The sequence below is a fragment of the Myxocyprinus asiaticus genome, chromosome 22, assembly GCF_019703515.2.
Source record: "Myxocyprinus asiaticus isolate MX2 ecotype Aquarium Trade chromosome 22, UBuf_Myxa_2, whole genome shotgun sequence".
NCBI lineage: Eukaryota > Metazoa > Chordata > Actinopteri > Cypriniformes > Catostomidae > Myxocyprinus > Myxocyprinus asiaticus.
In genome coordinates this window covers 18,078,795-18,091,930 of record NC_059365.1, presented here as the reverse complement: position 1 = coordinate 18,091,930, position 13,136 = coordinate 18,078,795, and the positions used below count along the sequence as shown (strand labels likewise).

Sequence of the window (13,136 nt, the reverse complement as noted above, 5' to 3'; positions counted from 1 at the left end):
TTGGCCCTCTGTTTATTACTGTTGGTCCTCAGAAACACTGGATTCAGCATGTTTCTGAGATTCAGAGAAACACCATAGTGCAAAGCGTTTATCTAATAGCTATTCAGATTAGTGGTGGGTGGATATGTTTTTTTCTTTTCTTTCAGTGGTCTGTTCTTAAACTATTAAAATTAATGTTAATAAAATGATAAAAAAAATCAAAGTAGTATTGTTTTGAATTACATAGCAGGAAATAAGGAAATACATATTCCGTATCATATAATTAAAAATAGTATAATGTATCAAAACAGTTGAGATAGTTGAAGTAAAATTGTAGTAATAACAAAAAAGGAATAAATAAAAAATATTTTATAGTTTAACAATAAAAGAATTATGGCCGCACTCATTTGTGCTAATTAATTTTTTAGTTCACTAGAACCATGCGCTAACACCTAAAAAGTAAGCATACAGCCTGCTAGCATAATAGTTGTTTTCAACACTGCCCCTGTCTGCCACTGGTCTAAAAAATAGTCCTGCCCCCAACTCACGCCATTGGTTGTGCCAGTGTTGCTGTGTTGAGCTGGATGGAATGCTCAAACAAACTGAGCAATGTTTTGATAGCGCCATTTGTTTACACATGGAGTTGGAGAAATCAGCCTTCAATTGACTTAAGGTTGGCTCTGCATAGTAAGCTGGGATAGAAGAAATCATTTTAATATCGAAAAAATTATACACTCAGCTTTAAGCATGTTTTGTTTGGCTTTCCTTTTTTTAACTTTTCATTCAGTTAGCAGTCAGCTAGTTCTGTTTTGTTTTTTGACTGTACTCTAAAGACAGCTTGTAATAACTAGGCCTGGCCTACACAGAAAGTCAGATTGAATTGTGTCAGTCTACTTCAAATTAATAATTTACTTAATCATGTTGTGAAATCAGTCGAGACATCTATTTAAAACTGGTCCCATTGTCTCAGGGGTGTCTGTGATTGTTAGCTCTACAAGCTGTGAAGATAAAATCACCCGATTTGGGAAATAACTCTGATTGTCATTGTGAGGGGGATTAGTGATTGTTGGGAGGGCCATGCTTGTACTACATATTAGGGTAAAAGCAGGGTCTGTGGAGGGAATTAAACACAGTGGCTTACGTCATGCCCGCTTGTTCTCTTCACGCATCACCTCTCCGTTCACCTGCTTACATATAATTGAGATAATTGGCCTTTTGGAGAAGGTGGAGAGGGTGTGCAGGTGTGGTTTTAGGTAGCATGCTGCTCTGAGACAGAGATGTGCTAACTTTGGTGCTGACCAACTGCTCAATGCAGGTCCGAGTATCCCAAGGGGAAGTCTTCATCGATCTTACTGTAGGGCAGATATTGGGGGAGGGTGCGTACCTAAGCCTATAAAACCTACTTTCTCCTTTTACGTTGTATTACATTGCATTGCAATTTGTGCCTTTGTTCTTGTATCTGGAGGTGGGTGTTATTAATTCAATTTCCATCCTCTCTTGCTCTCTCTCTCTCTCTCTCGCTGTCCCTCTCTCATCCCTCGCCACAGTATTCTCTTTCTGGACTGTCTGCCTGCACGCTGGCCCCCTCCGCCTCCTCCGTCTGTGTCTGTCGCTGTGAGACACAGGCACAGATAATATCTGCTTTAACCTCTCCTCTAATCCTCTGTGTCTGCTCACTCACCTCTGCTTAATCTCTCTTCATTTTTCTGTCATTCATTCATTCATTTGTTTACTCATACACCTGTCCATCTAGCGATGGGAATCGTAAGGAATTTAATGATTCTGGTTCTGATTCTAGTTTAAATTCTGATTCCTTATCGATTCTTAAGTACTTTTGTGGAAGAAATATTATTTGGAAATAAGAAATACAGTTCTTATTGCATTCACTGCCAGTCTTTTGCCAAAGGAAGAGATGAGATTTCAGATTTAACAAATAAGGAATCAATTTAATACAGTTCCTGCAAAAGGTGTGTTTACATAGACTTTTTAATGCTGTCTCATAATTGGTCTAACTGTATACTAAATAAAAAATACTAAACAAAAAATAAAATGGTAGCATTTTATTCTGACTTTAATGTTTATAAAATTCGGCTTGTATTACAATCAATCTCATTAGGTGTATCTTTAAAGGTAGTCACCATTCATTTTTTTGGCAAAAAGAACACCGTCAGCATTTCTCAATTTCTCCTAGTGTTCCACAGAAGAAAGCAGAGATTTCTTGGGTAAAAAGTTGACTTCGGTGGTGATTGAAGCTGGTTTATTACAAAAAGCAATGAATTAATACAGTGTAACATAATTACATTTCATGTTTACATTGGATACATATAATGAAATGAAAATAGAACAGTTACTTTTCAACATATTACATTATTTTTATCGAATGAAGTGCTTCTGTACTGATCCCAACATTTTTTAATTTTTTATTTAATTTTATTAATTTTTTTGGTCTAATACAGTGCTACAAAGTGGAGCATCACAGTATTAATAAAAGCAGTAATAAAACTCTTGCTTATAATGTAATTATTATTGATATTATTATAGTTATTATTAATAATACTTTTAAATACCACATTTTACTATACAGAAGTAAAATATTTCTGTCACATTTTTAAAATGTCATGCATCTAGTTAAATGAAGCTTTTATTTTGGTGGAAAAACAGACTATACAAATATAGTATATATATAGCCTGCATGTGCTACATCATTAATACATGGAGCACACATGATGTTAATGATGCGGTTTGTGTATAAGCAGCGGCTTCTCACATTCACTTACTGTTGAAGCACGCAGCTCTTGCAAAATGTTTATTTGTTTAATCAAATCTCAGCCTTCCGTGGTTTATCACACAAGGATTTATCACGATTTTAATTTGATTAATTGTTAATTTAATAATCGTCATGAACAACATTTAATCCCAAAAATGTCAAATTCCTTGACAATGCAATTTTATAGTAAATTTTGTTTTTATGACTGTATTCCGTGATTCCGTCCGAGTTTTCCGCATCCGCGGAAATCATAGGGCCCTACACGTAGCTAAAAAGCACTAAATGCCAGATTAATCTGATTACATTTGATATGGCGGCCCGAAATTTCTACAATTTTCAATGCAGGAAAAACCCTGGAAAGTCATACAGGTTTGGAACAACATGAGTGTGAGTAAATGCTAACAGAAATTTCATTTTTGGGTGAATTATCCCTTAAACTACACATTGTAATAGGAAAACATTTTTTTCCTAGCATGAATAAAGTGCTCATTCAAGAACTGAAAGTCTACAGATTCTCAGTTCCTAACCCTTTCTCCATCCCACATCACTTAAAGTATGCTTGGTCATCACGCCATTGATTATGCCTCACTGTACCGCCTCTCTCTCAGGGGACTGCGTATCAGCTGTCAGACCCAACCAAGAAACACGCTCCCATCTCCCTGTTGATCTGCCCCTTATCTTCTCCTTCCCACACAAACTAGACATCACCTTCCCATATCGCCACAGCTGCCATTGTCATGTCTGTGGAATGAATCGGATAAAAATCCATTCACTTCTGCATTCCTTCCCCACAATCCCTTCATCCTCCCACCTGTGTGTCTATGCTCGTGTGACTCAGATCACAGCGATTGTTTATGTTTGGCCAGTGCACAGAAATCTCTCCCAGTAACACTCCAGGAAAGAGACACAGGCATGCTTCACTCTCCTTAGAATTCAGCCAAGGAGCAATGCAATGACAAATATATTAGGCTTCTCCTTATTGGCCGATCCACCCTGCAACGCAGTTTCTGATTGGCTGTTGCAGTGTTCCGTGCTCAGCAGCTGCAGCTATGGGGATTTGCCCTTCCTCTGGTCTCCTCTGCTCTACCTACTTCCTCTTTTCTCTCACAAAAGCGTATTCAGATTCTTATCACTGACAGTGTTGATCGCTGCATAGTTTACTGCCTCTGCAACAAACACTGTATTGTTTAACGCGAACTTTTGTTGCATCAGTCGTAAAGTGAGGTTGCTCTCAACCATGTGCTCTTTTTCTCTCTCCCTCTTCCTGTCTCCTCCCCTCCCTCTATCTCTTAATCAAGACACAGCCTGCCTTTTTCCTTTGCATTGCTTCCAGCCTCCCATCTGCACTCCTCCTCTACCTCTCTTTGACTCTCTCTCTCACTTGCGCTTTCTGCCATGCACTCTCAGCCTAACTCTGTTTGTCTCTCACCTCTGTATTCCCCAGTTACAGGTTTGCAACATAAACAGCTGAGGCATTTTCTTTGTTATTTTGCACAGTTTTACCAGTAGTTTCATTTCATCCCTTATATTTTATGAAATATTGCAATACCTAATATTTTTGGGAATTCTCCCAGACTTCTAAACAGGACGAGCTGTCTTAACTGAGTTTGTCGCCTTTGTGTCTTTTTGTAAAGACAGGTTTACCTGCTGTGAACGGCCTCTCAGAGCAGTGCAATGAAAGGAAGGACGCCGGGAAAGGAGGGATGAGAAAACGATTCAAGTAAAAGAAGATTTGCATCACCACAAAGTGCCTCGTCTGGATGCTGCAGCAGCCCATCTCTGTGTCCGCTGGTCTCCGTTTTGGATCGCTCTCTTCTCCGCTGACATAAGAGCGTGTATGTGCTTGGCCTTGGCTCGGGCTATATTTCACCCTGACAGTCAATCAGCCCATTTACCTGTTCCTCGATTCCAGTCTCGCCTGCTTGCCATTTCACCTTTTAATACAAGGACACCAGTCCATTAGTTTCCTCTTTGTATTCACCTCTCTAATTGTCTGCATTCTCTCCATCCTTTACGGCCCAGACATGCGAGTATCTTTAGAGACTGCTGTGGCTATGGCAACAGGGCAGGGGGTTTGGGAAGCCTAAAATTAGAGAAAGTCTGTTTTATATCAATGCAAGAGGGTTATTTTAAACCTAGAGCTCAGGTGGGTGAGTCTAGACAGTGGGACGACCACTGCAGACAAATAAAAAGTGCCGCTCTGCTCCAGTTTTAATGCCTTGCTTTCCTGGACAGCAGCCCGAAGATGCACCGCAGCATGTCACAGTGACCTACCCCACTTCGAAACTCTGATTCTTAGCACGTATAACTGACTTTTATCTGACTTCATCATAATTTTGTGATTGTATGCAGCTCCTCTGAGCCCATTGGCTGATCAGCAGACTATGTCCCCTTCCTGTCCGTAAGAGAGCTAGCTTATTTCTGGACAGTTAATCTTAGGATCCCCCCCTCCTGGCTGCTGTGCTCATTTTTTGCAGCTTTTGTGCTTTCTCACGCCTGGCTGCCCCACCCCAGCCCTCCGCTCACCGAGGGACCACCATGGCCGTCAATGTGACCATGGGCCGCGACACCAAGTGGCTGACGCTGGAGGTGTGCAGAGAGTTCCAGCGAGGAACCTGCTCTCGTTCGGACACAGAGTGCAAGTTTGCTCACCCCTCTCGCACCTGCCACGTGGAGAACGGCCGCGTCATCGCCTGTTTCGACTCACTTAAGGTAACCCAGATGCTTTGCAAGCACATGTGCACACAGACACTACACCAGTAAAACAATTATTTGTTAATATTGCACTAAGTGTGGTAAATTATCCATTAGTGGTTTATGTGATGTTTAAGTACAGAATCTGATAAATACACACATACTCTTGGGTCTTTTCCTCATGGCTAACACCTCCAGGCTATTTTGCTGTGTAGGGATCTCTCTCCTGCTGACATCCTGAAATCAGCTTTTGAGTGTGTGTTTGTGTCAGCCTAAAACACTGCAGCCTCTCATCATAGCTTTGTCGATTACAAAAAAGCACTCTGGAGGTACCATAGTATAGGGATGGTATTAGATGTAATATCATGATACTTTTCCATGGCAATGTATGATCATCACTATGTTCATATACTCAAGTATTTACATGGTACTTTTAGATATTTAAAGAATACCATGGTATAACAATGCTACTAGGTGTGGGAATCAGCATGAACATGGCTGTATTATGATATACTAGGGTTGGGAAATGTAGTGCTTGATTTCTCAGATGAATAGTTGATTGTATAGTTGCGGTAATTTTTTTTTATTTTTTTTTTTTTATGAGTGCAATTAATTCAGTATCCATTTCCCCCCCTTCCCCACTTTTTGTGGCTAAAATTGGCATTTATTAATTTCCAGGAGGTACATGCTCGACTCGACTGCACATCCCAGCACAGAAACTGATTGTGTGGAGCAGTGCATGCTTATTTATTATGCCCGACGCATATTCTAGGCATAATAAACAAAAGAACGGATTTACTCTATGGAGAATGGAGACTTCTCAAGCAAGTGGTGAGCCATGTGTGGGAAAGATATGGGCAAGCTGCTCTTTCTCTTCGCATCTCGCAAAAACTGTCATCTAAACCAGTTTAAAAAATGAAACTGCGGGAGAGAGATCCAGTGTGTGCACGATAGAGACTTTAGATATTTTAAACTTCAGCAAATTAAACTCCCATTTTATTTGTTTTGTATCTGTATGTATAGTGTCTAATAATGCATTGACAATGTGCACTTATGTTTATCTTGCCAATAAAGCTTGATATAAATTTAATCTGCCCATTTGATCCCATTATTAAAAAAGTCTACTGGAAAACGGCAGAAGATTTGCCTTACTTAATTACAGCTTGTCCATTGATTTTATGGCATGTAAACAAACATTTAACAAGGATTTAAACATGTAAAAATATGTCTAATTAACTCTATTCTCAAAAAAGAACATTTAAACATGTACATACAGTGCATTCAGAAAGTATTCAGCCCCCCATTTTTTTCACATTTTGTTATGTTGCAGCCATATGTTAAAATGCTTTAAATATTTTATTTTTCACATCAATCTACATTCCATACCCAATAATGACAAAGCAAAAAACAGTTTTTGATAACTTCGCAACTTTATTAAAAAGAAAAAACTGAAATATCGCATTGACATAAGTATTCAGACCCTTAACTCAGTACTTAGTTAAAACACCTTTGGCAGCGATTACAGCCTCAAGTCTTTCTGGTTATGATGCGACAAGCTTTGCACACCTGGATTTGGGGATTTTCTGCCATTCTTCTCTGCAGATCCTCTCAAGCTCTGTCAGGATGGGTGGGGACCATCGGTGGACAGCCATTTTCGGGTCTCTCCAGAGATGTTTGATTGGGTTGAAGTCTGGCTGGGCCAATCAAGGACATTCACACAGAGTTGTGCCTAAGCCACTCTTGCTTTGTCTTGGCTATGTGCTTAGGATCATTGTCCTGTTGGAATGTGAACCTTCGGCCCAGTCTGAGGTCCTGAGTGCTCTGGACCAGGTTTTCATTAAGGATATCTCTGTATTTTGCTGTGTTCAGCTTTCCTGCAACCCTGACCAGTCCCCCAGTCCCTGCCACTGAAAAACACCCCACAGCACGATACTACCACCACCATGCTTCTCCGTTGGGATGTTATAGCACAGGTGATGAGTGGTGCCTGATTTCCTCCTGACATGATGCTTGAAATTGAGGCCAAACAGTTCAATCTTCATTTCATCAGACCAGAGAATCTTGTTTCTCACAGTCTGAGTCTTGTTTCTCACTGTGCTCTTGGGAACCTTCAGTGCAGCCGAATGTTTTTTTTTTTTAATTTATTTTTTAGCCTTCCCCATATCTGTGCCTCGACACAATCCGGTCTTTGAGCTCTGCAGGCAGTTCCTTTGACCTCATGGCTTGTTTTTGCTCTGATATGCATTTCAGCTGTGATACTTTATATAGACAGGTGTGTCCCTTTCCAAATCATGTCCAATCAATTGAATTTGCCACAGGTGGACTCCAATCAAAGTGTAGAAACATCTCAAAGATGATCCAGAGAAATGGAATGTACCTGAGCTACATTTCAAGTGTCATAGCAAAAGGTCTGAACACTTACGTCAATGTGATATTTCTGTTTTTTCTTTTTAATACATTTGCAAAGTTATCAAAAGTCTGGTTTTTGGTTTATCATTATGGGGTATGGAGTGTAGATTGAAAAAAATAAATAAAATAATAATATATATATATATATAAGCATTTTAGCATAAGGCTGCAACATAAAACATGAAAAAAATGAAGGGGTCTGAGTACTTTATGAATGCACTGTATTTAAATGATGAATAACTACTTTTTTGCAAGTTCTTTGAGACAAAGTTTAAAGTAAATATAATTTTGATTATATTAGATTGTTTTCTTTTAACGAACCATGATTAATCGCAATTAATCACAGAAAACGGTGCGATTTAACTAGGTTTTTTTATTTATTTTTTATTATCGATTCACAGCCCTTTTAATATATCAATATACACTCACTTAGCACTTTATTAGGAACACTATGGTCCTAATAAAGTGCCTGATGTGGTCTTCTGCTGTTGTAGCCCATTCACCTCAAGGTTCGACGTGTTGTGCATTCTGAGATGCTATTCTGCTCACTACAAATGTACAGTATCTGAGTTACCGTAGCCTTTTAGTCAGCTCGAACCAGTCTGGAAATTAACTAAAGCTCCTGAACTGTATCTGTATGATTTTATGCATTTCACTGCTGCCACACGATTGACTGATTAGATAATCACATGAATAAGTAGGTGTACAGGTGTTCCTAATAATGTGCTTATTAAGTGTATATACAGTAGGTCATGATATAATATTGTGATTATTTGCGTTTAGTGTATTGTAATTAAACATTGTGATATTTTGCAATCTTTTGCACACATCTTTTGCTTTTGTTTTACACAATTATATTCTTAGCTTGTTTGGATATGGGTCAAATAGAAATAATCAAGTGTGTGTTTTGGCCAAATGCCTCAGTACATATAGCCTTTTCACACATTTGCTCTGAGTTTCTGTGAGATTATCTTTTTCCATAAATATGAATGTGAAAAATTTAGCTAAAATATTGATTCCTGCCATGAATATATCGATACAGTATCGTGAGGTAAAATATTGCAATACTTTGAAATATCAATATTTTCCCCCCACCCCATACCATGGTATATTGTATTTCTTATTCTTTATTTAAAGTCTGTCCAATGTCAGCAACTGGTAAGTCAAAGAACAATCTAACCCTGGCCTGTTCTGATTCTCAGTGTTTACCATATTCATACCATGGTATTATAAAGGTTATGTTAAAAATTAGCTTATATTGTCATATCATGTTCAAAAAGTAATACTATAGTACATTTTGGTACTTTAATAGTGGGTCTATAATGCTTTTATTTGTAAGTGTGATCAGTGTATAATAGAGGCACAGCATTCTTTTTTCAGTATTTATAGATTAGATGCTCAAATGTTGTGTTATACCTTTTTATTTTATTTTACTTTTTCAATCTTTATTTCAGGAAACTGCTGATCTAAACCTGTTGTTCAGTAATACATTAGGCACTGAGAATTGTGCCATGAGCACAACAGACATGTTTGTATGCGTCTTTGTATGTGTTTATGTGCAGCGAAAGACACAAAAAAGGCCATCTCTGTCTGAGTGCAGCAGCTGTCTCCTCTTTTATTGAGCTAGAATATATTATTTAGCCATTTTTTTTTTTTTGGCTCTGTGCAGCATGGAGCTCAGGAGGAGGAGAGAGAAAGCTTACATGAGCCCTATCAATAGCACCGGCAACCAGTCGACTGGATGCAGTAATCCCTCTGAACAGTGGTACAGTTGTAAGCAATGGTCTGTGTAGATCAGTCACTCGTCAAATTGTTTGATTGTTTTTATCAGCACAGAAAAGCAGCCAGCCATTACTATCTAAAATCTCAGGGTCAGATTGCTGTTATGACTGAAAGAGGGAGAGAAGAACTTGATAAAATAAATGAGGGAGAGAGATGAAGGTATTTCCTTTTAAGAGTTTAGTCCTTCTTGATGTTTTTAGTGATGTTTGCTAAGGCAAGCATTTCTATAACTATTGCTCATATTTAGGGTTAGGGATTTAAACAAACCTCTAATCCCAAATTTTAAACTTCAGCACGTAACTTGTCCCGCAGAGCTTGTGTTACAAATATAAGTAATACCTCAAATCATCCAGCTTTTTGAGGAGAGGTGTCCTTTTACTTTTGTAAGTGATCGGACTTAAGATTTGTGCATGACAGGCAATAAAACAGGTAAAAAAAAATCCCATAGACTTAAATTGAAGGATGCATATTTATAGATTTGAGGTGGGCTCTTTTGTTTTAGGTAAGTAAGCAATGACCTAAAATACTGTAGCAACCGTATAATAATGTGCTAAAAACAACAAGAACTCCTTATCAACTGCAAAGCAATGTCCTGGCAACCACCTACAGCACTGTGGTGGCGAGTTTTGCACAGAAGATGTACAAATCTTGTTGGATTTAATTGTGTAAAATGTTTTCAGTGCAGTCTGATGCCAACATTATCATCGATTTTCTTTATCAATAAATATTAGACATGTTAAAATGGCTCCAACATTTATTTCCAGAGCCAATATCATCCCCCCCATTCCTGTCTCTACTCTCCATGCCTCCACCTCTCTGCTAATTTATCGACATCCCCTAATGGCTGTTACAGTGTCCTTCATTCTACCAGCCCCTGATGCACAAGCTTTTGCTTTTTATTCATTGACCATTAATCCTATTTGGTTTGCTTGAAAACCTACCAGAGATGGATGAATTTAGGCAGTCAGCTAGGCTATGTAAATGTGATTCAGGTATTGATGTAGCACTGGTGCTTGCAAAGTCCTTTGTCTGCTAAACTAAACCAGTAAGTACTTCAATTGTCATTGGCTTCTTTATCACATGAACATAAATTGAAATCTTATTTTTTCTGAAGTAAGTTCTGGAGACTGTGAAAGACTGTTCCAGGAAGTACATGTAATGGGTGCATATACTGAAAAACAGGATTTTCTTTTTTTAAGAAATGACATTTTACACAATGAAAATTAAGCCTATTTTTGGACCATTTATACACTGTGACATTATTTTTTGACAGTTATGCACATTTTACCCACTAATTGTCATTACCGCAATGCAAAAAAAAAAAAAAAAAAGTATTTATGACATTGTATTTTGTCAGTAAATGTGGTCATTGTGACTAGAGGTCAACCGATAGTGGTTTTGCCAATAACAATAACTAAGGTGGCGGAAATGGCAGATAACCAATTATTCGGCCGATAGTTTAATACAACAACAACAACAAAAAGTAGTCTTCCCTTACTCTGACAGGTACAGAAATAGAGGCTACAAGAATCCAAATTTAGTAAACGGGACCCTTATTTTGAAATGACGAACACTGGGCCCTGTTACGATGCTCTATATTTAAGTATTTACCAAATTAAGCCTTTTATAGCCTATACACTCACCAGATGAGGGTTTTTGTGTGTATACAGTATATATATATATATATATTTTCTCCCAATTTGGAATGCCTAATTCCCAATGTGCTTTTAAGTCCTTGTGGTCACGTAGTGATTCCCCTCAATCCGGGTTTCGGAGGACGAATCCCAGCTGCCTCCGCGTCTAAGACCGTCAACCCACGCATCTTATTACGTGGCTTGAGCACGTTACCACGGAGACATAGCGCATGTGGAGGCTTCACGCCATCCACCGCGGCATCCATGCTCAACTCACCATGCGCCCCACCAAGAATGAACCACATTATAGCGATCATGAGGTTACCCCATGTGACTCTACCCTCCCTAGCGAACTCCAGGGGTGGTAGCATCAGATGAGGTTTAATGAGAAATAAGGTTTTTTTATTATTCAAAAGATATGATGTTGGAGAAATGATGTATGTGGTGTTTTTTTATTTATTATTTATTTATTTTTTTCAATATAGAACACTATTATCTAATCAAAATATGCATTGAAGTGAAGATAAAAATAAGGATTAACATTGTCAGTGATAAAAGGTTTAGATTAGAGCTGTCAGAATTAATGCATTAATGCATGCATTTAATTAAAGTTTAATGCATTAATTTTTCTTAATCGTTATTAATGCATTTACTGTTAATACGGCATAAACACGTGTGAATAGTGGAACCTTTGTATTGTGTCCACCCAGAGTCATTACACTGACCCACACACCACAAACACAACAGCGCCCGAGCCCTTCTCAGGAGCCTGCAATCTTAGCATAAAATAGCATAACGCGGCAGTCCCATAGACATTCTATGGGCGGTAATGTCGTAACACGCTAGATAAAATGATGGAGAAAGGAGCTCTTAGTGTTATTATTTGATGTACAAATCAAGCCCAGATGGGACTTGTGATAGAAATTAAGTGTTTTTCAGACTATGTAAGGTGCATTTTAATTACAACAGAAGCACACCAAATCTTAACTATCACCAAAACGTAGGATGAGACGTGTTTTTCTGCATGTGCTTTTCGTGGTGAGTTATCAAATCAAATCACTTTATTGTCACACAACCATATACACAAGTGCAACATTGGGTGAAAGCTTAGGGTGCAGTTCCGAGCAACATAGCAGTCATGACAGTGATGAGACATATACCAGTTTACAATAAACATCAGATTTACACAACACAATTTACATATCTAATATACACATAATTACACAACACAATATACAAATAATAATATACAATGTACAGTATAGAATACACATACACACAATATAGAATACACAGTATACAATTCAAATAGAATATATCAAATATACAGTAGGTTGTATTGTGCTGTATTGACATTCAGGCTGTTGGTTGATAGTCAGTTGCCAGTGTGTTGTTAGGAGAGAATATATTTATAATAGTCCAGTGTGAGATATAAGATTTTGAGATTAATAAAGTGCAGTGCTGATGTATATTGATCGTGAGAGATCAAGAGTTCAAAATTCTGATTGCTTGGGTGAAGAATCTGTCATGGAGTCGACTGGTGCGGGTCCTGATGCTACGATACCGCCTGCCTGATGGTAGCAGTGAGAGCAGCCCATGGCTCGGGTGGCTGGAGTCTCTGATGATCCTCCGAGTTTTTTTCACACACTGCCTGGTATATATGTCCTGGAGGGAGGGAAACTTACCTCTGATGATGTGTCTGGCAGTTTGCACCACCCTTTGCAGGGCTTTGCGGTTGAGGGCGGTGCTGTTGCCGTACCAGGCAGTGATGCAGCCAGCCAAGATGCTCTCTACAGTGCTGGTGTAGAACCGTGTGAGTATGTGGTGGTTCATTCCAAACTTCCTCAGCCGTCTCAGGAAAAAGAGGCGCT

At 38.6% G+C, this 13,136-nt stretch overlaps 1 protein-coding gene across 12 annotated transcripts in view; it reads left to right on the top strand.

Annotated features, from left to right (window-relative positions):
- mbnl3 (muscleblind-like splicing regulator 3) overlaps nt 1-13,136 on the top strand; it is a 68,145-nt gene that overhangs the window by 18,483 nt on the left and 36,526 nt on the right. For 11 of the 12 annotated variants that reach the window (XR_007892541.1, XR_007892542.1, XR_007892540.1 and 8 more), the window contains exon 2: nt 4,381-5,458. Coding sequence is in view for 9 of the 12 variants with exons in the window: in XM_051649952.1 (XP_051505912.1) it covers nt 5,285-5,458 (174 nt within the window). In the remaining 3 variants the exon portion in view is untranslated. The remainder of the gene's footprint in view (nt 1-4,380; nt 5,459-13,136) is intronic. The other variant, XM_051649945.1, reaches the window with a different exon arrangement.